The sequence below is a fragment of the Anticarsia gemmatalis genome, chromosome 5, assembly GCF_050436995.1.
Source record: "Anticarsia gemmatalis isolate Benzon Research Colony breed Stoneville strain chromosome 5, ilAntGemm2 primary, whole genome shotgun sequence".
Taxonomy (NCBI): Eukaryota; Metazoa; Arthropoda; class Insecta; order Lepidoptera; family Erebidae; genus Anticarsia; species Anticarsia gemmatalis.
Window position 1 is genome coordinate 11,547,253 of NC_134749.1, and position 27,960 is coordinate 11,575,212.

General features: G+C 34.9%; 1 protein-coding gene across 1 annotated transcript in view; it reads left to right on the forward strand.

Moving 5' to 3' along the window:
• ko (Stork-head domain-containing protein knockout) overlaps positions 1-27,960 on the forward strand; it is a 205,290-nt gene that overhangs the window by 92,739 nt on the left and 84,591 nt on the right. The window contains exon 3 of the mRNA XM_076114799.1: positions 21,095-21,290. Within this exon, the coding sequence (XP_075970914.1) occupies positions 21,095-21,290 (196 nt within the window). The remainder of the gene's footprint in view (positions 1-21,094; positions 21,291-27,960) is intronic.

Consider the following 27,960-nt stretch of genomic DNA (forward strand, 5'->3'; position numbering starts at 1 on the left):
AAATAAACAAAACTATAAATAGAAAGTGAATAAATAAGTACTTATGTATTATTACCTAAACGTCGTACGGTACTTTGTATTTATAATACGTTGATATTTATAATAGTAAATGCATTTAATGTTTTAGCTTTTCTAAAACCTTTAATTTTTTGTATCTGATAAGCGTTTAAAAAGTCCACAAAAACTATTATTTCTTTCAACGTAAACTATTAGCGTATTTAAGTTCCACACACATAAACACTTACACGTCTTTGTCAGTGAACCCATTGTTATCCTGACATGTTAAATTACAGTTTAACCCGTGCTGCCAAAACTTTGCTCCTCAAGTGTAACCCGACATTCGTTCCTGACATCTTTCAACTTGTTCTGACATGGCCCTCACATTGGCCAAACGACAGCCGCCGACAGGTTTCACTGTACTAACTTTTAACGTTTAAAAAACAGTATGCCATTTGAATTTGATTCTTATTTCATTATAAATAGAGTTTTAAGTTTGTGTTTTTGAATAGAACGTGTTATGTTGTATTTGTTCGCAAAATTAATTACAATTCTAAGTTTATACTTATTTTTGAAAGGTATTGTACGTTAAGACGTATGTCAGAATGTTAATAGCAGGGAATAGACGGAAAACTATTGTTTTGTTTTAATTATTACTTATGCGTTTCTAAATTGAAAAATTGTAATGCCACAAAGATTTTCATAAAATCTTACAGATATTCCAACTCTGTCACAAAAGAACTATGGGGCAGATTTTGAAAAAAATGGCATATAAATAGTTTATAATCTGGATTGTTATAATGTTTTTTTTCTCCCAGGGAATCCTTTCACGCAGACAAAATTAAGTATATACCATAAGTTATCCTTCAATCGGGTTGATCAATTATGACACTAAGTTAACCACTATCAAGAAAAACGTATATTAGGCCGGGGAAAAAGTCTTTTCGCATTATAGTATGTATGAACTTGTAATAAAATATCTTTGGCTTCAAGAATCACAAATGAGTACACGGTTCATAAGGCTTCTTTCAGTGAGCTCGTGAAGTACCCAAATATCGACCTTTTTTGTTTAGAGAAAAGATTTTATTACAAGTTAGTAGTACAATAAGTAAGTAGTACAATACTATAATGCGAAAAGACTTTTTCACCGACCTAATATTTCACTCTTTTTCAACAATTGTGACGTCACTAACGCCCTTTAATCAAAGTAGCGTATACCTTGACCGAGTGAATTTGATACTTTAACATACATTTCAATACAAGTGGTATTTAAGATTTATGAATTAAAAGCAAAGTGCAATTATCATTGCGTCACTTAAACTGTTACATTTACGTTGTTTTGTACGCACTGGGTTTTATATTTATGATAATTAATATTGAGGTGTTTATTTTTAAACTTTACTGTTATATAAATTAGTTTATTTAACAATTATTTCAATTAATTATCATTTAGTCCAACGGCGAACGAAAACATCGCGACGCGAACCCTTGCAAGCCTAAAAAATGTTTGGCTCACTTGACTCAAAGCCTAACCTCTCCATCTTTCGGGAGGAGATTCTTGCCCAGCAGTGGAACAAATTAATGGGTTAAAAAAAGAAACGAATCTTAATCTCCTTCTACTTACTCTGGCTTCTGCCTACTGGGAAAAAGACGTGATTTCTTGTATTATTACATCAAAGCAGCGTAAGAAATATGTTATTTGTCTTTTGAAGTAATGATCTCTTGTTGCTCAAAACAATCTAATACTTTCTTCTTCTTCTTATCGTATGGTTAGTGGTCAACCTAGTGTCAAAGTTGTTCAAGCCGCCCGAAGGCCTTTGACGTGGCTTAACGACTGTTATCTTAATTGACAACAACCGGGACCGACTTTTAACGTGCCCTCCGAAGCACGGAGACGCCCAGTTCAAATACCACTATGCGGTCACCCATCTATGGAATGACCGCGCCAAGGTTTGCTTAATCCACGGATCGTTTACCGACCGGTGAGCGCACCTGGCTACGGGCGCCATGCTGATACTTTAAAGCATATAGTGCTTTAAACACAAAAATTCTTCACTTCACTGCGCGATAGGATCAATACGAATCTCTTGCACTCGAGACAAAAACCGGACAAAATCGAGGGTTCAGTATATTAGTCACTTAAAGCTTCTGTGTTTGACAGATAGGGTGCACCCCTACACGACTAGTATCACAAGACCCCTCACACTACATACATGAGCCCTTCTTTAGACTGGTTTACTCAGCTAGAAGGGGCAGGGGAGGTCAGGTTATCCTGGTTATACATGTGCTTCAGTGAGTTGAGAGGTGACGTTAGAAATATTTGATGAGGCGTTTATTTTAAAGCTTGGTCGATAATTGGTTGCATTTGAAATTCAATTTCATGTTTGCTTGAGCGTGATTGATTGGAATTGGCATACGATATAGGATATTTTTAGTAAAATGTCCTGACAGTTTTAATTAAGAATTTTCCGAGATAGAGTTGCAACGTATTTGAAAAGGATGACTGGTAAAATTGACCAAACATCTTATTGGCATTTAATCTAGATTATGCGCTGGACCACGATATTATGCTAAAAATATGTATGAAGAACAAGCTGCTCGCCTCCGTCTTGGCGTGTTTTTTAAAAAAATACATAAGTACGGACAACGGAAAGTGATTTTGATTAGCGATTATACGATGTTATATAGTGATACTTGCTTAAAAATCTGTAAAATAACATTAAATATAAACTCGAATTAAATAAACCTTTTTCTATGAAACCCACTAAAATACTAACTTCAATCGTAAACAGTAGATTAAACGTGTTTGTTTTAAAGTTACAGTGACTATAATACTTAAAGGTTGATCCACACAACGCCTCACCGCACTATCTCGCTCGAGTAGGGTAGGGTAATAACATTAGGCGGTGCGGACAACACTGACAACTGACTTATGTTATTAGCTCCCCAGATACAATCAATACGTCTATACGAGGGACGTATGTCTTAGATGTGCGGTAGACGAGATCTATCCCCGGTTTCTGAGGTACAATGTAGCGGTAGTTTATCTATTCAAAAGCATTGAAGCTCATATAAAAATGACAGTTTGAATAGATAAACTACCGCTAAATGTCCCTCAAAAACCGGGATTAGACTGGTTAAGACCATAACTTGATGCTATTTGGTCAGGATTTTAAGAAGTACAATTTATTAGAAAGCTAAATCTATCTATGTATTAACTTTTTCAGTATAGTTGAGTATAATAGAGTATAATACTCCTCATAATGCCAGTTTAAACGGACCCTTTGCTCACAGAAATATTTACAAGTTTCTGTCTTATTAACTGTTAAAAAGCTAATTGCAGCTACGATGGCGTTACACTGCAAGGTATCTTGGTTGAACCTAGGACCAGGCCCCACAAAACAGATCAAGCACAAAGGTGCAATCAAATGCCTGAATTTTCAAAGCAACTGCCCTTTATATTTCCACCTACAAAACATTCCAACAAATATTTTTGGGTAAAAAAATCTGTTTTTTTTTAAGTGTCGAGTAGAAATGAAATCTCTCTGTATATTGTAGCAAGTATTCTGTAAAGGAACGGTGGAAAGGTGGTTAAAAGATAAATGACATCAGGGGCGCAGATAGCTTCATCTATCTTTGTACTGACAACACTTTACTGCGATTCCCCTGTCAAAGGGGATGCACCGACACTGCAGACCAAGGATGTACAAATATCCGTAATTAATTCTATCCGAAACCGTAACCGTATCCGATAAATACGAAATATTTCGAATCGAATAATTTTAGACAGTAAGATGAAATTTATAACTGATTATTTTCGTACTTTTAAGAATTTTATCTATTAAAAAAAAATATCTGAAACTAATAAGTAAACCGTATTGATCCGTAATAATTTCGTATCCGTAACCGTATCCGAAACCGAAACAAATCATTTTATTTATCCAGTTCCAAAACGTCACATCCACAACATCCCTAGTGCAGTCTATTGCCCTGAATGAATTGGTGTTTACAGTCAGACTAGTTAAATAGAGCCTTTGTGCACCCTTTACTCGTTTGGTGCAAAGGCAAAAAAGAGGACGAACAATTCGGGAGTATTGCACATGTAGAGACGTAATTTTTGGAACCACAGAACGTATTATGAAAAAACTTTTCAACATTTGAATATTAGCTTTTACCTTATGGACATATATAACGTTAAATAAAAATGTACTATGTATAAACTATCTAATCAAACTTGTTAACTAGTATTTTATAACAATCTTAATCTATTATGCTCCAGATAATTAGCAAAATCTAGAGGACGAATAGAATACCGATTATACAAATTGCTGGTAACTTCTCATGCATTCAAAATACCTAGAAAGTAATACCTAGGAATATCTAGAAAGACCTAATCAAAAAGCTTAGCATAAGGACCATCGCGAGCTTGGCAAAATTACCTAAAAATGTTACCCAGACGTCCCGACGGTGTGGTACCTACATTTGTATGTATGCTGTGTATGTATGCTCACATCGATTTGTATGCAATACCGTCTGAGGTTCAGGTGTACGGACATAAAAGTTAACGATGTCTGCTGCTAACTGAGGCGTTGTATGTAAAATTAGCAGGAAGGTTAAACGATAAGGGTAATTTTGTTATGTTTATCTTATTTAACGTTATTGTTTCTTTAAAAAAACTATTTTACTAGATTTTAACAGAAAAAAATAAATATAATTGAGAATGAATTAAATAAGCGAACATAGAAGGATTTGGTTTTACTGTATAACAAGATGTATATGTGAATAAGGCGAGGGAAGTTTGGAAAGATTGTTCTTTTGTCGCTGCCTAACCCCATAGGAAAAGGTGTGATTTTAATATTAATAAAGCTTTATTCGATAGGAATATTATCATTGTAGTTCGCTTAAACATAATTACAATCAACAACAAGTACCTATACGTACTCTACCTACATCAAACGCAGATTTCTTACCAAACTATTCAAAAATATGTATATACAAATAAAATCTAAGGTCTACAACCTTCCAAGAATCCAAAACTGACTCCAAATACCACACATATAACCAATAGATACTATGACCAATAAATCCGACAATTCAGCTCCACTATTGGCGAAAAACCCAATTGGCTCAATATATTACCACGGTAAATCGAACGCAACGAGTTGGGCTATTCGAGTAGTAGAAACGAGTTGGCCAATTGAAGTAATGGACAATATGGTCTGAACCTTGGCTGGGTGGGCAGTAAACAAGGCGGTAAAACCGAGTAGATATATATAAAGTTGTAATAGAATAAGATATAGGAAGTGAAGTAAACAGTATAAGCATGTTTGTGGTTAGTTTTGGCAAAGTGACTAGATATTTGTGCCAATTTGGTTGTAGACCTAAGATGTTTCTTTGCACTCTAACTGAAATATGGTGCTGTTTCTAAATGCTTAAGTTTCGAATATATTTTCATCGTTTTGGTGAGTTTTTTTTTATTGAGAATTTTCCGACTTTAAATTGCTTTTTACAATAAGGTTTGACTCCAGTGGGATATACTAGTATTTGACACTGCATTTCTTTGTGCAAATTTATTACACCTATTAGGATCTTTTAACTTGATAAATGTCTAATGCAAGTATTTCAGCAACTTGGAAATTGTTGTGAAAAGCGCAGCATAGGTACTTTTATTGTCCATCACATTACATAAATATAAAAGAAGTTAAGTAATCATTAACTTTTATTATTTCAATTAAACCCTACCAACCTTTGTTAACACCATATTGCTTTTAATCACAAATCATTTACGATTAATAATCCTTATCTACAAGGCCATTAACTTCACAATAACAACCAGGAACTCCTACACTTTATTATCGAACGTTTATCGCGTTCGAGTTCAAATGGTAGTAGCTCTCCCAATCAACCGGAACGAGCCTAGATTGCCTCGATAACATGTTATTGGTGCAAGTACGAATGTGCAAAGAGTTTATACTCCATCCTTGCTAATATTATAAAGTCTGTCTGTCTAGCCGTCTAACTTTTTGACTGTCTACTTGTCTGTCTGTCTGCCTGTCTGACAGTCTGACTATCTGTATTTCTGTTCGTCTATCTATGTGTACAAAAAGCCGCCTTTCTGACTATGCAGCATCTCTGTCTTATTGATAGCCTGTTTTTCCTTTTTTATTAACACGGCTAAATTACAGAACCGATTTCAGCGAAATTAAGCGTAGAAATTGTTTAAGATTTGCTTTCAAATGTATATAGTACCCTAGTTTTACATAGGCTGAAATAGGGGACAAAAGTCGAGCAGAACCGCGCCTGTCAGCTAGTATTTTATAGCCTATGATTTGCGCTGGACACACGGGCTATTGTTCGAGAATTAGGTTAGCTTTTAATTCGTGTAATCTCGGCTATCTTCGGCATCAGTCGGGTATGTTGTGTTCGTGGGGGTTCTTGGCTGATATGGTCCAGTATTTTGTTAGATGATAGAGTTTAAGAAGCTTTATGCGTTGAAGCGTGAGGTCGCTGTTTGATGCCTTCGAGCTGTCATATGCCTCAGTGGCGCAGGGGTAGCGTTGGGAGGTCGTGGATTCGATTCCCACAAGGTTCAATTGTTTGTGCGATCCACATGTACTTGTTTCGGGTCTAATTGTTTTTGTGTCCGTTGCTTGCATATCTGCAAAGTCTCCGCGATGCAAGAGTATTTCTTAGTAAAGAGAAAATTTATGAGAATAATAGGAATATGACGCAAAATGGAAGTATAATTTTTTAGGCAAAAAATACCTCAAACAGAGTTTTAAGTTCTCTTTTCTATAGCCGTTTAGTGTTCAATCGTGAGAACAATTTGCAATTGCAACTGGTAGAGATTCTAAGTTTGATATATAGCCCAAGAATAATTTTAACCGGTAGTCCGATATTTCAAAGGTCAAAAGTTTGTGGGAGTGAGGTTTAAATTCATTTCATAATACGACTTACAAACTTAGATTAACTCAAAGTTTTCGTGGGAAAGGTTGAAGATATACTACTCTTTACTTTTACATCAACCCGAAATTGTAGGGAGAGGTGTATGAAACATGCACGCGTTTCGTTGTTACAATGTTTGTCCCATAGTAATAGCGGGCGAACCTATTGCCATATATCGGGCACGTTTCCATTCTCCGGACTGTTATTGAGAGCAATTCAAATAAGAAAGAAGACCAATAGCTCTTTGCCCGACCTGGGGTGACAAAAGTCGGTCGCACCGAAAGACAGAGTCGAACCTAGGACGAGGCCGCGAGTTCGACTCCCAGGTCAGCAATAAGATAAACTATCGACTACTATTTACATTGTACATTTAAGACATAATTTACTATATTGAGCCTTTTATACGAGTATGTATTAATATTAACTAACAATTGAATAGTCATTACAAAGACATCCGAGATATCAGTGACCTAAATTGTAAGTAAGATGAGCATCACTTCGGACTCCGGATGCACGGTCTAACAGCATTGTACGTTTAACTGCTATCGTAGATCGTTGCAATATTCTATCTGCCTGTTTGTTTGTCTGCTTAACTACTTAATTAGTTTTAGGATGGGATTTCAATGTCGACATGACACTTAAATAAGTAGATGTACCCGTTTCTACTTCAATTCTTCTTTTCATGTTAGTTTAATTTCTTTTTGACATAACATGAGACTAAGTATTTATACCGATTAAAGCGTTTAGTCTACAGGTCGCTTATTCTACTCATATACGAACGAAAATACAAATTAGAAAAATGCTTAATTTTGTAGTTATACGTAAAAAACATGAAAAACACCACATATAAATCTACAAAATATATTTTTAAAGTCGCGAATCTATTAACATTATTTCACAAAAAGCCGCCAGCCGTCACAAGTGAATGATACAATAGATCGTAACTGGGACCAACCACTTACGACGTCCCACTTCAGTATCAACTCTATTGAACAGTTTGAACACCTAAGTGCATTGGCCCTATTATTTCATTCATTGTTAACCGCTCTTTATTTAGAAATATTGGCCATCAGTATTATTTAAACAGAATTATGAAATTGGTTAATGTTTTTTTAACACAGAGATATAATTCTAATGGTATTTATAAAGTTTGTAGATTCTGTTACTTTTTTTTTAAATTCTGTCAAGTTTTGCTGATATTTTTATGATAATATAATTATTATTAGGTAAGTTTCTTATTTCATGAATAATAGTCTGCAATACGTATTTTAAGATAAAAGAAAACTCACAGTCACAAAAAAAACTAATATTGTGCCTAAATACTTTTATAGTTGTACATAATAAGATATACATGTATGTAGTAATAATTTTTCGTGTATTTCAGAGTTCATAGAACATCAAAATCGTGATGTTACCAATTCTAATCATCTGCATTGTTGTTTTAAATTAAGTTATAACAAAAACAAGAGAACGCAATAACCTTATAACTTGAAAGATAACTAATAAAATAAACCGTTTAAAGTTGAGCAACAGAAACAATATCGCAATGAGATATCGTTTGAGTTGGAAATAAATACAGTTATTTTATTATACACGATCGATTTAAACTTTAAGTGGTTGGATAAAATTGTATGAGTTGTTAAATGTTTTGATACTCATTGGTCAATTGTTTGGTCAACTTCCAACATGCTTATTTAGTTAAGTGAGACTATACTGTAATGACAAATTAATGAAACATGCCTAGTTAAAGTTTTTTCAAAAATATGGGAGAAAAAATTAAATATTTTTAAAATGATAGTATTCTACAATTTACTCTAAAAACTCTTGACTAGACAATTAAATCTATCAAAAGGTCTTCTCATACTCATAACATACATACATAGCAACACGCATTTTTTAACCGAAGGTGTAGGCAGAAGTATGATTCACCCAAGTTGCGCCGTTAACTATGTTAGTCCCATGCTATATTTGAACAGTGGTTTAAATTAAACTAACAAAAGAATAGTTCGATTGTATAAGTACTATCATATATTATCCTCGTATTAAATCATCACAGCTAATCTCTCTTGATCTTGATTTGATCGATCACTTACTTTCAGATTGTCCCACATTATGTAATATTTACACGACACATTTCAGGTCAGACAATCTCTTGTTAGCACATAACTAAATAGGCTCATTATTTATATGACAACTAACTACTGACCGCTACACACCCATTTTTTTGTTTAAATAGTAGCCTTTGTCTTTTCTAATATAAAATATCAATCTGTCAAACTTTTTACCCAAATTGACTTAGCTGTTTTATTCCACAATACACAAAAAAACAACCATTGATTGATATTTTCATACAAAAAAAGTAGACACGATGGAAAATGTGACAATGTTTACTTATTTCTGACGCTGCTAGAGTACATTTATTGCCCAGACAAAATTCTTCCCAAAATAGTTCAGCTGTTTTGAAGTTAAGAAGGACAAACAATCACACTTACAAATAAATCATTCAGAGATATAATAAGTTTAAGTCTTTTGTCATAATTCGCCACGATTCGAAACCAATTCATCATCCTCAATCAGAACTGTCAAATGAATTTCAATGTTATAAAACGTCATAATTGTTGCGTAAGTTGGCAGTTCTTACTGCCAGTGTGTATTACCTACTAAGAAGTTGGCGCCAGTCAAATGTCCTCTAGCTAAAGTGTTAGTCACTTTGCATATTGGCTTCTTTACTCACTTTTAATAGGACATTTATTGGTTAATGTGTATATTACACTTGTAACTTGGTTAATCGTGAAGCTGTCAATTTGATAGCTTGATGAGTGGCACTGTTGCTTTGGTCATCCATTTATTATTTTTGTATCGCATCTTCAAAAGATATGTGACATATTATGCTATTATTAGACAATGCTTTTGTGGTTCGTGATTTATGTTACTGCCTACCACGTAATCAGATAAGAATTTTTGGAAAATGGTTAAAAGATCTTCCAATTATTATTGACTAGCTGACCCGTGCGGCTCCGCTCGCGTGAATTTCGTACTGTTGCTTATTCGTTTGAGCACGCGAATTGCGAAGCACTCGATACACATAAAAATGCTAACAACTCTTTTGTCATCTAATGGTTATATACGAAAGGGACCCGAAGGGCACACAATGTGACACAGGCTCAGGCAGGCCTGATTTCCTGTGGTTACCTTCTTTTCCGCTCTCGTCTGTATCCGTACCAGGTTACAGTGTAAAATATAATACCTTATTATAGACTGACCATTGCTTACCCGTCTGGATTCAGAATATTATAATAGATACAGACAGACCTATCTGCGCCGGAGCTCTTCACACGCGTAATAATGTTTACTTGCGATGATACGTCCGAAACCGCGTAACCCGTAATTATTTTTTATATATCATCCGTTGTTTATTTTTTAAAACTTACCACGTAGTCTGTTTCATAAGCTATACAATTTATTTCCTTAATGCAACCAATTAATTTGGTTATGTGTTTCGAACAACAACGCCATCTGTTAGTTGCGGCGAACAACAAACGAAATTACTCGGTTGCCATCTAGGATATCCCGACCGCACCGGACCCACGTAAACCAACATTTTTGTGTAATATATCATACAACATTTATGTTTAAAAATCTTATAAATGTATAGCATGTTTCAAAGGTATTTTTTTACAATAAAGCCATCAAAACAAATTAATTAGAAAAAACATGCTTTGTTGCGAGCTATAACGCCATCTATTGGTTGGTGTGAACAACAGGTATCGATACGGCGGGCGCCGCGTTAACTTTATTATGCGAATGTTGTGAAATGGATTGTAACGCCATCTATGGTCTCTATAGGGAAACGCAGGTTCAAACGATTTCTACGTATATTTTTCAATTTTTTAAATTTTTTTGAAATTTTATGCTATAAAAAGTATCCTAGAAACTGCTCCACTACTTAATCTATGCATATACCAAATTTCAGTGCATTCTATCCGGTAGTTTTTACGTGATAGCGTCACATACAGACGGAGGACAGACAGACAGACAGACAGAAAAGAAAATTATAAATTGCAGATTCGGTATCAGTATCCGTTACTAAACATCCCCCATTGGTTTTTTTTTAAATATATTCAATGTACAGAATTGACCTCTCTACAGATTTATTATAAGTATAGATAAAAGTAGCTTAAAACCTATGTTCTAGGATTGTTTTGTCTGCTCTCTTGGTCTGGTCAAAATAATATAACCATAGGCCATCCTAGGCCAATTACTACATGAAACTAGATGGTACCAAATATATTAACACCCAAAAGTTTTTGTTAAACAGGCATGATGTTTGGAAACAATCATAGTTAATATAACACGTATTATGCCTTCAATTGACCACCATTATCCAACGACTAATAGAGAAGGCTACTCCATTGCATGATGCTTACATAACTTGACTTCTAACCTCCACGCTTAGTAAGCTAATATCTTAAGGAGTATCGATTATATCGGTTATGTATCGATACTGCTCTCGATACGTTATACCGATGGTTTGTTAATGGCCTTTGACATCGAGAATCGAGAGACTATGATTGTATTTAGAATGGTCGTGTGTACGAAATATTTATTGCATAATAGGCTGTGTTTTAAAAGTGATATAAATTGGACTTGATGTTTTGTGAGTCAATTGTGGTTGTCGATCGGTACATTAGTGAAAATCAAAATCAAATCATTTATTAATTTAGGTCAAATATTGACACTTATGATAGTCGTCACAATTACTGAATCTACCACTAGCTCGGAAAGGAGATAGAGCCTTATTAGAAGAGCTCTTTTTAATAGCAAAAGATTTACAATGTGGTTGATACAATAATTGATCATGCGAGGAGCTGCCAACAATCAGATATTATATATAGACTAAACGTCAATTACGTGGTAAGGAAAACGAATAAAAGTTAGCAATCTTTAACAGTATATTAAGCATATTGCAACTCAAAAGCTTTCCATTACGATTCAAGAATGAAAAGTTAAACTTATTACTTTCAAGTTACATTTGCCAAATCTCAAGGGAACAGATACCGTTTGCTTTTGTTCGACAGATATCCAAGTTTGCAGACAATTCCATTAATTCTTTGCACTATTCAAATTGATTTTCTATGCTTGAAAGTTTTCTTATTAGGATAACGTGTTATTTTTTGCCAGTTTGGATTTGTATGCAAACTGTAATTTTGGAAATATTTGGATTTAAATGTATTTTCTTTCAAATTGATGATAAGTTTTGTTTTGGTCTGGACCTACGCCTAAAGAAAAAAGGCGATTGTGATTTTATGTATGTAAGGTTTGTTTTGATAGCGTAGAAAACAAAAGTTCTGATCAGCAAATATGTATAGCTAATTATTCGATACATACTTTTAATTATAATTTTAATAATCTTGCCTCGTCAATCGTTCTCTCATGGTTCCTACTGTTGTACGCTACAGAACTACAATACATTGCAATGAGTCGAGCAATTTTCAAGATTTTGCAGAACCAAATGAAGTCGTAATCTACATAATAATATAACAAGTCAGCCATATTACAATCAAAATCGAAGGTTTCAATAATTTGCAATTTCGATATCAAAATGTCGTAAGTGACGACCCTGAGCGTAAACAGTTACACGTCAAAAATGATAAAATCAGTACATTTCAGTTTAGAACAAGGCGTTATAATAACAGTTATATCAAAACAATCAGTCTCAAGGTCGATTTGAACATTATTTACATGTAGTTTGTTAGAAAATAAATCAGAAACTGTAATAAAAATGTACCAAGTGCAGTTCTATATTTAGGTACTACTAAATCATTAGTGTCTTTTGCGATGATTGAAGCAAGAAAGAGCAGTGAAAAAAAGGTTTTAGACACATATTATAAAGGTAGAAATTACAACCAAACAGTACATAAGTATGAGGACCAATCGACACTAACATTTTTCTATTTGGGAATCGAGTCACCGTGTTTCCAGAACACCACAGGAACAAAATAGACGGGAAAGGTGGCAAACTTATATCGGACTTCACGCGCAAACGCGTCAGTAAATTCACATCAAAACTTGCACTATATCCTACAAAAGCTTTTCTAACCTTATCTTTTATTCAAATTGTAAACTAATTCCCATAAATTCATCAGGCCACCATCAAAACGCAGCGAAAGTCATGAAACCCGGAACACGGGCGATCCAGTTAGTTTTCAAGTAGACCACTTGACCTGACCATATAAGTAGTGAAAACAATATTTCCTTTGAACTGACACTAACAGTTAGGCTTGCTGCAAACATATTTGAGACGGCATTGATCGGCCCAACCGGTAATATCGAATATATTTATGTAAGTAGATGAAATGAATGAATCTTCGAAATGAAAACCGAAATGTGAATATCGAACTCGAAGGAACTACCCGATCGCCTAAAACTGAATGTGGTATTTATTACAGGTCGGATTTTTCATTCCGCAAATACTGCCGAATCTAATGATTTATTGCGCCGAATAAATAACCAGGTAAAAATTGATTAGTCCCCGGTTTCTGAGGTACATTTAGCGGTAGTTTATCTATTCAATAGCATTTTTTATATGAGTTTAAACGCTATTGAATAGATAAACTACTGCTAAATGTGCCTCAGAAACCGGGTACTCATGCATAGTTGGTCATTTGTTTTTAGGTGAATACTGCTGAACCGACAATATGTGTGTAGCAAGCCTTAGCGAGGAATGCGGCCCTTGAAATAATCGTTGTAAGGTTTCTGCCTCCATTGATATTTCCCATTGATTTATTTACTTTCACTCCATTGATTAAAGCTTGATATGACGGATTTATTTGATCGCAGACTAGAATTATTCTACTGTAAGTCGTTGTAAATTGATTGTATTGCTTTTATAGTGTCAATGAGGCTTTGAAGTTGTGTTATAATGTTTAAATAAGTAGGAATATTATCTGTTTATTTATAATCGAGTAACGTGTACAATTTAACAAAGAGCGAGGTATATCGCGTTTTATTTAGGTACTTTTGCGTATAAAGCAATACGTAATTTGATAATACCTGTGTTAAGTTTTTGTAAAAACTACATTATATGAATCGTGATAAGCATATTTACTAAATAGCCCAAAAGCTCTACGCGTTTTCGTAAAAACTACGTTATTCTATTCACTCTTTTTAAAAAAGCAATAAGCAAAAAAAAAAAACAATAAGCACTCTAATTCTAATTTTTATCCGCGGGCTTCTTGCCGAAAACTAAATTAAAAATTGCTGACGGTAATGATAAATTAACGAAAAAAGTAGATCCGGAAATGGTTGTAGACATTTTTTGAATAGATACCTTGTATCAACTAATCTTCAAACTTAACAACATCAAAATCTACTCAGCAGTTATACCACAATATAACACTCTCATTAAAACATTATAACAGATGATTGCAGTTCAATTGCTCCTCATATTGTTACGTGTTTATAACTCTTCCCATTTAAACGGTAGATTACACTCGTTAGTAGTACAATGTATCGAATTATCCAATTGCGTAAGTAAATCTAATAATAAAACAATATATCATACAATCAGTGGTTATGTTTGACATAATCGTAAAGTAAAGCTTATTTGGAGATTGTTAGGTTGTGTTTGTGGATGGCAGATTGTTTGTTGCGAAGTTTTTGTGAAAGCTCTGGTATTACAGTTGTTTTGTATTAACCAAAAGTATGTAGTAGAGTATATAACTCTTTTCATGATGCAATTGTCGCGTCATAATATTAAATTAATTGAATATGCAATAATGTAAAAGACATGTTTCGCATTTTAAACATTTAAGACTTATGCCCTTTTCGAATTTATATAACCATGGTGAAAAGAAAAATATTTAAGGTCTTTTTATGAGATACTAGGCTTTAAGGTTTTAATACGTCTGCAGTGTTATTTTAAAGATCTCAATTCAAAAGAATGTTACATAAAAGTTGATAAAGGGCTTTACATAAAATAATCAGCACTAGAATAAGGCAAACAGTAACCCACAAACCCTTCGCCTTACCCAAACACACCCTAAGCTTATTTGGAGGCAAATTGAACAGTGGCCAGTGTCGTAACACGATACGCAACGCTCGTAAATCTCAATCATAAGCATTGTGCCGTTTTATTGTGATTATTGTTGATCTAGCGTGATGTAAGTCTTGTCAGGTCAATTGTGAACTATTGGACACTAAATATAAGTATTATGTTGATTGAAAGACTTTCTAGCGGAACTTTAAGATAAGGAAAGTATGGGCGCGACATCGATGAAACAAAATTCCGCCGCGATTCCATTCGTATGTGCTATTCCATTCATAAGTTTGGCCGAAAATGGCGTTAATTTTACACATATTTAATACTTTTGAGTTTTACCTAAAATAATATTATTATCTTTCCTTCCGTTTGCTTGACGTTCCGGCACACGCACACTGAAATCCATCCACCACGCGTAATAATTTTCGTATTTTTCATTTTAGTTCACTCTGTATACACAAATTCAAACCACAGAACTAAGACATTATATTACAGATGTTTACAACTTCCTTCACAAACGCGACAGATAATAAATCTAGTACATTTACATAAACAGCCAATACGATTTGTGATAGATTTTATGAAACATTCAAGATACGTACATTTGAATACGATACTGTGATTTGTTGATATTTATGTAAGCTTTACGAGTTTTCATTTACATGATGTCTCTGAAAGCCTGAAGGGATTTGGTTCCGGGTTCTTTTACCCTATTCCCGGTTGTTACTTTTTAAAACATATTAATTTGAGGTAGGTATAAGCCTGATGTTTGGGATGAGGCCGGATAACAGATATTTTGATTAAAAAAATAGTCCTGTTAAAAATTATTAATAAAACCAAACGAGCAGACTTTATTTTTTGTAATCAATTATAATAAATAGGTACTTAAATAACTTCAATAAAGGAAGCATTTAAAAAATAAATTAGACATTGAAAACTCCGGATTAATAAAATATCTAACTAACCTAATAATCATTGAAAAGGAAACATTAACAATTAAACGTCAATACAGACAAGCAACGCGGAAAACTAGAAATAAACTGTATAAAAAAATAAAATTCCGCCATTCCTTTATTTTGTTTCCTTTGACATTCCTTAAGACCAAGGAAATCCATCGTTAATCCTAATACGAGTGCTATTAAAGTTCACAGTTTAAAAAAAGAACACAAAAAAAGTAAAAATAGTTCGGATAGTTACAAGAGATTGCTTTTTGGCGGCGCGTGTTCAAAATAGGAATAGTTTTTGGTTGCGGCTGTTTGAATGAATTCCTTTGCCAATTAAACGCTTAAAAAAATAACGCAGTTTTTTTTTTAAATTGGAGGGAATGCGGAATTTATCAAAATGATTTGCGGCTTAATATTTTTTGGTGAGTTTAACAAATATTTTACTTTTAGGCTTGAATTAATAATGTTTCAAATATGTTGTATGTAGATATTGTTTTTTAGCATTTTCATACCATTGTTGGTCTATGTCGTATTTTCTATGTTGGTTTACAAAGTTAGGTTAGAATAGTTTTCATCGTATTTTTTTCCTGAATATACTTTGCAGAACTGCTAATTATTCTTATCAAATAAAATGACTAACAGAATTTCACATTATAATGTCAATCTAGATTCAAAATGTAATATTCCAGGAAACGTTTTTCATGATTTCACATGATAACCATAATCAAGGGATTTTATAAAAAGAATTGCATTGCTAATGGCCGCAAGTCCTCTCACGGGAATAGTTGGCAGACCGTAACACAATGTGTATTATACATGTTGGTACCATCTTGATTTTCTCACGACGCCAATGGCCAATGTTGGTGATGTTAGTATACAATTTGATATGAAAGTGATATGGCAAAGTTATGTCTGGCTGAGTTTTTATATCGCTATTTACTATTATTGAGGAGGTAGAAAGGTTTAAGCTATTTTTTATCCGACAATATCGTATTGTCTAAAACGTGTAACATTATTTATTGCCCAAAACAATTGTAAACCCAAAAACGCGAGATACACATCACCCTCCTTTATGTAGCACAGTTGGGTAAAAAAGCAAACCTTTTCCCTTTATTTTAAGCGTGAATTTTTTCATTGCTCGTCAAAAGTCTATTTATCCACTTACTAAATAAAGTATACATCTATCAATTTCAAATTAGTTAGTAACAATTTCACCAATCAATCTGACTGACTAGTAATTTGCAAAAGTGCGACACGTCCCAAATATTTGGTACATCGAAGTCGGCCAATATTTGTCGCAAGTACAAAGCTTTCACTGTACTACTAACATTGGCTGCAATGTTTGTTCCAAGATTGGCTCCAATGTAGCTTGCAAGATTGACTCAAATGTTGGGTCCAAGGTTTGCTCCAAGATTGGTCCCAAGCTTGGTTCCAAGTCGCTTCCGAGTTTGCACGGTTAATTAACCAGATTGCATTGTTATTAGATAACTATGGAAACTTTTTGCGACATGTTTTTTGCCGTGTATTTATGACTAAGAGAATGAAAGCTGAGAATTATAGTGTGAAGTGATCATGTTTATTTATTACGAGAAGAAAAAGTATTAAGTAAATTTATGAACAGATAATTTCTAGAGACGGTGATTTGATTGAAAATTTATTAGTTCTATAGCTGTTTTATATCGGGTTTAAAACAATCATCTAACGGTAAACTAAAGGTTAAGCCTATTGCAAAATAGTTTTTGTTAATCTTTTTGTAATTTTGGAGTGTCAAAAATATTGTAATGATACATTTCGAAAGCTTAAAAAATGCTTTATTGTTCCTATTCAGTAAAAAGGTCTATAAGCGTTTTTTCAGGATGAACCTTTTACAAAAAGTCCTTGGTATTATGAATATAAATAATAGTAAACACTATAACACAAATACGGGAACTATCATAATTATAACCCGATATATTAAGTAATAAAACGGAACAGACTTTCTCAAGAATAACTATTATTATCGATAATCTTGTTTATTATCGGAGCCTTATATTAATAACGATCTACCATGCAGTGATAAAACCTTCATGATTACAAACTAATACTTCATAAATTCTCATTTGTAAGTAATAAATGTTCTTTAACAGTATATTATGACTTGTCTGCTTAGCTTGGTGAATGCAAAAATTGCGAGGTAAATTTTGATCAGATTTTTGGTCTTTAGTAGTTTTAAACATTGAGCAACATGATAAGGACTATACTAAGAAAAAGAAAGAAGAAATACAGATAACTGAAAAAGATGTATATTACATTTTTTATTTAACCAAACAATACTGAGCATTTAAAATAGCGCTACATATTTTTTTATTTATAGTGAAAATCAATCAAATTTTATTTACGTGTAATACGATACAATTTTCGAAGATGCGTTGTTAATTTTCTTCGTTATTTAAAAACACAATCAAAAATCAAAACATAAGAAGAACCTGCGTATTTTAATTGTTGTGACTTGATAATATATTTTATTGGATCCCAGCTTCTCTACTTTCACAGATAATAATATTTATCTCGTTCACACCTCGGATCGCTATAATCTACATGAATAATATTATAGAGACAGTCTACAAAGATGTCGCCGCGGCTCTCGTAAAAGTAAAGTAAGTCGTAAAGTAAGTTATTTATCAGGAACTTTTGAAGCCACTTCATTCTTTCTTGTGGAATTTGGAAGAATAATTACTATAATTTAAAAGATATCGAAACTTTTGTAGTTGCTCATGAGCATGGGATATTGTTAGGTATGAGCTTATGTCGTCCCACTGCTGAGCAAAGGCTTTTCCATGGCTTTCCAGTGTAAAGCAGTGCATGAGCATGGGGTGACAAATACTTGTATAGTTTGATAAAAAATGCATTAAGTCCGCCTGTTTACAACTTTATATAAAGTTTTAAATCAAAAAAAATAATAATAAATAAATATATCCATCGTAGAAGTAGTTTAATATGAAATAGTAATTCTCAGTTGTGTTGTGCAATACTTACGTAAAAGTTCTAAAAATATTATGTTTTGTGGACTTCTATAATTAGTCTTGACGTTAATTATACTAAATCTATTATAACATAAAACTGGTCAAACGTTCATAAAAAACAAAATTAAGTAATTTGAACTACTAATTTATGTGTTTTTGCAACATTTATCTAAATTAAAAACCGGTATATTTTTCTAATATTTACCAAAAATTGTTTGACGTTTTTATCTTGATTAAGCCTTATACATACTTCTTGCATGCCAAAGCTCTCTTCTAAGTTGTTAGAATACGCACCATTTTGCTGTCAAACTTTCAGTCAGTGTACACTCGGCTTATAAAAAAAAGGTTGTTAAAAGGTAGCAATTTAGTCTTCACACTTTAAACAAGTTTTCCCTTTTCACACAATCCGTGGGACGTTTAATAACTTGACACCAAAACTTCAGCTATTTTGTTCCCTAAGTCTATCTTCATAAGGTAGAAATTCACTTGGACAGTTGGATGACGGCTACATTGTATTCGGCTTTTTAATAATACGTTTTCAAGTTTACAACCCCTGTAATTGAAGGCGGTGGTTTATTTCGGATCATTTTATCTTTCAATGTTTTCATATTTATGTGTGGAAATCTTGAATAATATAGTAGTTGCCTTACTTGTTTCTTTAAGACGCCTCTTTTTAAAAAGCTTGTTCACTAATTTGAACGTACTATCAGAAGAATAAGTTTTGCACCAAATGCAATCAAATTCTTTGATCTCTGCTTACCCCTAGACAAAAACAGACATGATTTTATGCATGTGTGTAAAAAAATACCTGCTATTTGACAAAAAGTAACTGAAACCAAGTTTAAAGAAAAATAACACATCAATTTTATAGCCCGGAAGGGCGATTTCAAAACGATTGAGCCATCAAAGCAAAGCTTTGATAAGACTATTTCTTAAGTACCTAATTCTAAAAAGCAAGATTTTAAATATCTCACATGTAACACGAAAGTAATCGCAATTTCTGCACACGTTCACAAAAACATTTAATGAAAACCGACCTTAATTACATTATCAAATTACGCTTCAAGCTTTTAAATCAATGAAAGAACTATTCACGATTACTTTTAATTGACGCGTGTATTAAATATATGAGGCATGGCGAGTTGGTGTCGCAATGCAGGACTGGAGCACTAAAGATCATCATTGTGAAACAGCGAAATGCCAGAAGGCGGTAAGTGCCGGTCAAGGACTACGGATGTCGTACCCACTTTTTGTTGCTATGGTATGGGTAGATAGTAATTTTGCTTTAGTATAAATGATTGGGTACAAACTTAGGAGCTTTCTTGAAATATTCTAGGGTTAGAAGAGTGGGTAAAGTCAGTTAGGTAGATAGCAACAAAGGACAGTATTTTGTCAAGAATACTTTAAAGACGCAAAAGTTACAAACAAAATTAGCCTTCATATATTATGCTTTTTCCAAAATATCAGTACTAAGGAAAAATAGTTCTTAGTCATTATGAGACATTCTTAATAGAGTTATTATCACACATCCTTAAAAATACGCAATTTTTAACCGACAATTCAAGCACGATTCAATTTCAAAACTAAACCGCGCGACTAAAAGTTGCCAGTCTACAAAAACCTTGATCTAAGGATCACACGAACATTGGGCTTGACCGAATCACTTTCCAATTTCGTCAAGAAGTCGATTAAATTATTTATCGATAGTTTATCGATAACTTTAAGTATAGACTAGCAATTAATTTGATTACTCGATACTGTAGTCTTTTAAATTGCGATTTATTTTCCGATTAATATTTTAATAGTATGTTGGATTAAGTTATTGATTCAACCGATCTAGTACGTTTCCGTCTAGTATCACGAAGTAGCTATTATAACTTGCGATCAAAGTGATAGCGTTTACTGGCATTTTATTGTAGAATTTATGAACGAATGGATTTAAACTTGGATCTTTGTGAATGTATCAAATTAGTTAAAGAATAACTTTGGATTTTAAAACTTGCAACTTTCAACAATATTAAACCTATTATTTAGGTCAGGTCTTTCCTCGTAGTGATCCCAAGCCTATCAAGGATGTAACCAAAACAATACTGCCTAAAATTTAAGTTTTCCACTAATCGCATCAAAAGGATAATAAAATTAACCGTTTATTTTTTTCTTTTCAGAGTTTCCTATCGGCGAACGCGAAATGTTGGTGGGCAGGAGCCCTGGCGGCTGCCACGGCGGAACTCCGGTACGCCGGCTACGTGTCTCCCGGAGTCCTGCTGGTCGCGGGCGCGCCCAGGGCCCTGGAGACCGTGAGGGGGGCGTACGCGCGCTCCGTCCTCAAACCACCGCCGACCTATCTTATTTGTGGGCTTGGTGAGTACAGTTCAAACGTTATATTAGAATAAGATTTTATTTAGGTCAACATAAATTTCTAATATTGACATAGTTTTTCGACTTTAACTACGTCTACATGATTTTTTTTTTGTCAAATCAATGATTAGAGCCGGATTTGTCTGGAATTATGGATTGAGATCGTTGTGTTTCTCATGATAAAAAAATATTTTAGAAAATAAGTAGGTATACGTAAACGTCCTTTTAACAGACTATATAAATATTAAATTGCGAAGATTAACATTATACAGTTTGCAAAAAAATCCAAAACAACAAATACCCAAAACAGCGTTTTATATCTAGCAAATAAGCACACACATTCATTGACTCTTAAAAATCTTCCAAAACTACAAATCTCTTTTTATTACCCACACTCAAACTACTCAGTGGTCAAACTAGCACTCGTATTTTAGTTTTATCACCGACCAAAAGCTATTCCCTACCTATTCTTAAAGCAAGAAGATTAATCGTGTAGTTGCAAAGTAATTAAGAGATAAAAAGCTCAGTTGAATAGCATAAGGCAAGGTGTACCAGTCATACAATAGTCCGTAATGGTGGCTGACATTCTCGCCCACTTTGACTTCACTATAGACTGGCAGACTTTATTTTATTTGAGCCTGTGTTATACGCATGCAATGGTACATTTTTCATGAATGAAAATGACTGACTATTTTCGCTACTACTGAATAAGAATCAATTAGCGTTCGACGTAGAGTTTAACAATTGTCTTTATTCATTGCTATCCATCAGTTAGGTTAGGTTACTTATCCATAAGTAGTTAAACTATTGCTACCGTTTGATACTCTTAAACGGTAGCAATAGTCAAATTAACTACTTTTACAACTATTTCAATTAAATTCATTGTAAGTTTATCACGTTGAATTAAATTAGATCGATATAACAGTAGGACCACTTTGGCACATTATTTTCTACACTTTTGTTTCTTTACAAAAGTCATATCACGAACAGAAATAATACCCGTAGTAAAGCAATGTTTAATGTACCTTCGAAAAGTCGTTTTCTCTACTACAATTCCCCAAGCGGGGTATCATGTAAATTCTCGATAGCCGGTAAAAATGTTGAACTTAATGTTGTCTAGACTCTATATTTTGAGGCTCGCTTTAACTTTAAACATGAACGTTATTATAGCCGAGCTTTCACTGCGGCTTTACTCCGTGGGTCTTTTTGAAAATAAATAGCCTGGGATCTCTCGGGATGTGATAAATCATCTAGTCTTTAATCTGAATCCAGTCTGGTGGTTTAGCCGTAAAAATGTATAAGATTTCCGAATTTATAACAAGATACTGCTTCTGTTACTTTTTTTTAGTCCGTAGTTTTCCTTTCAAACTATAACATCTCAAAAATTACTCCTAATATAGATTGCGTGATCGAGTGTGCCTTTTTCTTGGTAAACGTGAACTAATATAATCAAAGATATGCAACTCGACTCTTAATTCAAACAAAATGTCATAAGATTTTTCCTTAACAAAATTCTTAGTAATAATCCGGGATTAGGCAACCTCTTATAATTTACAAGATAAGAATCTTAAACTGTCTGTACAAAAAAAAAAATAATGTTGTAATACTTATTTCTAAGAAACTTTTAGACATTGCAAATGATGTCATACGAAATTACGGCAAAGTTTTAGCCTCAAGCATTGAAATGTAAGTAGGTTTGTCACTGTTTGTGCTATTGTGAATTTTAATTCGAATTTCAGAACCTAAAAAAGTTGCTTAAGATGTTTTACGGAGGCAGAATTATAATGAATTTATATAGAGATTACTTGGATGAGTGGAATTACCAATTTAAACAAATCCGCGTGGTTTTCCCACAATAATATAAGCCAAATTGAGTTTTGGAACCATTTTTTATAATGTAGTCTACTGTCTAGTTATAATAAAGTTTTTATGTTTTAGTATCAGTCTTTACACTTAACAAATAGTCAGATTAAAAAGCCTTCTTTTCGCTTCTTGACCTGACTACTTTTGACATAAATAAGTCCTCAAACATAAAATAAAACACATATTTTATCATTTTGCATCGATAAACCACCAAACACAAAAACTTCGATTCCTGTATAATTATATTATTGTAGAGTCTCTGCAGTCTACCGAGATAAACTTCGCAATTTATATCTACCAAAACGAAAACTAAATCTCCTCAAAAAAAGATCGTGTTTTACAAATATCCTCACAAAATCTTACTAAACAATAAAACTTAACGAGTCCACGACATAAACGGTAACGTGAGAGAACATACATCAAAGTACATAAACATAACCACATTTATCGATTTTTATATCAACCTTGTTCAGACTGTATTGTACCTGGTCTAGACTTCCTGATGTTATAAACCAATGACGTTAAAATAACTAGTCGATTAAGTTTGTCGTTGCTAATATTATAAAATTTTAAAGTTTGTTTGCTGGTTTGTATGACTGTTTGTTTGTTTTAAGGCACTGATCTCAGGAACTATTGGTGCGAATTGAAAAAATATTTTACTGTTGGATAGCCGATATATTGAGGAAGGCTATAGGCTATATAACATTACGCTACGACCATTAGGAGCGGAGCAACAAGGAAAAATGTTACAAAATCAGGGAAAATTATGACCCATTATCTCTAATGTGATGTAAGCGAAATTGCGCAGGTCAGCTATTGGTGATATAAAATCTATTTTATTTGCAGTTTTATATGTACCATTAAATGCAGATTTAAAGATCAATTCTTCTGTTTTATATCATTACGTCAAAAGGAAATGAAACGGCACGATATCGTTAATTGGAAATTTATCTGAAAACCTTATTTAAGTAGGTCTATTTATATGTAAATTTAAAAATATACCATATACATAAAATCGCCAATGACCGATGATAATGATGATCACTAATGAACACTGACAGAATCAAACATTTATCATTTTTAGCAAAAATTGCATATCTTCATTTGAATAATTGACATATTAAAACTTCAAACACAAATAAATCAAAATTTAATACATCTATAAAAACAAATACACACATACATGACATTACAGATTTATCATTTTTGACATTATTTATTTCAATTAGAAAAGGCAGGACAACGAACACCAATTAAACCGTCATCATTCGCTTCATCCAAATCTTATCTTCTTATCTTTTAAAAGACAGCTTTCGTACTAAAATTTGGTTTTGTATTATGGGGCTTTTTCAAACATACAAAGTATAACTAGATCCGAAACAATTAAAATTATTTGTACGACCCACAAATAATTATTTGAAACCCCTCCCGACGCACTAATAGCGGTGACTTCAACCGATAGTATCGACCTAAACCACCGTGCCACGAAGGAGGTCGACTGCCTTAAAAAAAATACATCCATCTTTTCATACACCTCAAAAGTCTCCAAAAATGATTATCAACAAATAACTTCAACTGCATTAGCACAATACTTTTCCCACGGCGACGCAACAAAGGCGGCACAGTCGTACAATTAAGCGTCGACGCCTGCCCCCGCGCAACCCACGGCCTTGCAAGGACGTTCCAACTTACGTAATAGCGCTGTTGTGCTAAATGTACAGTGTATACAGTGAAGTTAGATAATACATTCACTTGATCGCTAGGTTGATAGATTTTTCTAGTCTGTGAGGAAGCCAAAATTTGAGTATGAAAGAGGCTTATTTTAAATATTGTGTTTCAGCTCCTTTTTACTGTATATTAAATAATCATCTTAAATATAAAAAAGCTACCTTTATTACTACATATATATATACTAGTACATATTACAATTTTCCTCTATTACTATTCATTTCTGAACTTTTTACAAGAAATATATGAATCGTCATAGATTTTTATCTACCACCGTAATTGCAAGAACAAACAGAAAAGAGAATTACTCACTATGTACTTAATGGTATGAACTTATATTGATCCACTGATTCCCAAGATATACTTGTGAAAAATCCTTGTTTTCCGCCTGAAACCACAATAAAATCACTGTTTTCAATAACTACACTGCAAACACTTTAAAGCTACACCATCAACGAGTATTGAATCCACACTCACGATTCGCCTTCAATAGATGCGTTACGTGATCGTACTCAAGTTATTACACTGCACATAAAACCACTGTGTTAAATGTCAAATAGTTATATCATTCGGTAGTCAGTGTGTTTATTTTTCATAGACTATTGCTTACAAGTGCTTATGCAGATTAGTTCTGTGTAAGCTTAAATTACAGTTTCATAATCTCGTTACAGAATTAATAGGACACAGATAATTTGTTTTCGTAATAACTTGTAATATTATAAAGTTATAATGAAAGGAATTAGTTTAATTTAAACGCTGATTATCGGTGATGTAAAAGGTTGCCCCTTTTTATTGTAACATGGTCTTGCAGTGTTTAATTTTATTAGTTGCATTACTAGATATCCTACTTATAATAATTATAAATGTGTGTTTATGAGGATGTTTGTTACTGTTTCACGATAAAGATAATTTTTATCACGGAAAATCTTTTCACGTAAACGTTATTGCGAGCGGAAGCTAGTAATAATAATTTCAAAAAAATAATAATCAAATCCCTTCGTATTGTATGTAGTTCATAATAGTACTTACATGAGTACCCCCAGAGGCGTATTTAAGGTTGGTGCGCCCCGGGCTCCGCTAGCTTTCCGCCCCATCAAGGAATGAAAAAAACTAAACATCATTTAAACTTTTAGCAAATTCGTTTTTTACATTGTCCTAATCAATTTTATTTATGAAATCGGCTTTAATCGACCTTCACCTCCTCTGGAGAGGCAGAATCGTCCAGACCTATAATGCTCAATTCCGTGGCCTTTGTGGGCCTGGACACTCGGATAGTGTCCTCCCTGATGACTTCCCTCAATTTAGAGGCCAGGGCGTCCGCTTTTCCGGCCCCTGCTACCCCTGGGAGCTCGAACATTCGAGCTCCCGTAGCCGCAACCTCGAAGCGGACTATTCCATTGTTGGCCAGGTTTATTTTGCCCTATGCGTCCCCAATAACGTCTTTGTAGGTCGCACCGCTTTTTGCCGCCTCCAGCTGCGGCGTGAAGATCACTGCAGCCGATTTCTAAGCCCGAAGTTTGGGCGCCTTCTTTTTCTTGCCCTTTTTGTCGGCTCCCGTAGCCTTTGGCGCCTTTGTTGCCTTGCTGTTTTTCCCGACGAACTGCTACTCATTAGCAGCCGTCGGGTTAGTGAACGGTGGTTTGGAAGCCACCGCACTGTAAGAGGGCTGCGGCTGTTTACCCTGCTTCTCCTTGGTCCGGGGACCTGTGAGCTGCGGCGGATGCGTTAGCCGGCGCAGCTCAGGACGCTGCCCGTGGCTTTTCTGGCGCGGAGGTTGGTGCCATTGCCTTTACCGCTCTAGTGACGGGCACGGAAAGTGCTGCCTTCTCTGCCACTAGGGGCAGACGGATACGAGGCTCCGAGCAAGCGATTTCTCGCTACATGTGATTGACCTCCGCTTGCAAGCGATGATTCTGGGCCTGACGCGCCAGATTCTCCTTCATGGTATACTACCTGCTCGACTCCAAAACTGCCAGTTTGATGTTCCTGGCAGCGTCTTTGGGGGACTTTATAAAGGTCCCCTTGAGGTGTCCGGATTTGTCGGCCACCTCCACCACTGCCTCACCAATCACCAGGTTGGTGAGGATGGTGTCCGCCAGCTGGATGGCGGATTTGTCCTTGGGATCATTGTCTGACACTCGCTTCCCCGGCGCTTTCTTTTTCTTCCCCACCCCATCCGACTCCTCTGACTCGGGGCTCGGTCGTCTCTTCCGCCAAAGGCGGCCGCTTTCGGATAGATGAGTTGCATCCGAAACCACGCGCATGTCGGAGCCAGTGTCGGAACCGACACTAGACGCCCGAGCTATCTTCGACCTCGTCCTTACCGAGGAGTATCACGCAAAACTGGGCGTGCTCCGACTCTACGCAGTCAAGATAGCTTGGCCTCTTGCCCCCGATCTCCTCGGGTATGAGTTTCTCGCCTCTCGCCCTTACATCAAGTAGGTTCGTTTTCAAATTTATATTATCCAAACAGTTCCCGCGAGTGTGGTAGCAAGTATGGTTCCACCGAGGTAGACGCCCCAAAGTCCTGACGTTTATACTACTGGAGGGCGGGAGGTGCCCCAGTGGCCGCTTGCATCTGGTATTCCCTCTAGCCCCTCGCAAAGCGAATGATCTCTGGCCACGCAAGGCCCCCAAAGGAGGCGCCACTGCTGGAGTTACTCGGGATTTTCAAAGAGGTGGTCTCCTCGCGACCCAGCCGGTTAAGGCAAGGCCCTCGGTCAAGGATGAGCGGGTGTACGATATCGAGTTTACGTTGACGAGGGCGACGGCGGCCTGGCTCTTCGTCAGCTCGGGGCAGTGTGAGTGCCCACCGAGCCCGTCCTCCCACTGACGGCTCACCTGTCCCGCACCTATGTCCTCTGCAAGCAGAGGGACGTGCACAGTATTTGTTTGTTCCTCGCGATCGCTGTTTAGCCAACCTTTCAATGTTACTAAGCCCCCTCACCACGACAAGATGTAGACTCACGAGGGGTATAAACAACGCGCCTAACCTAACGGGAGCCGATCAACATTGAAACATACCGAGACCCAAAATAGTTATTAGTTCCAAGAAAGACTGACTCCACTTCAGTAGCTTCGC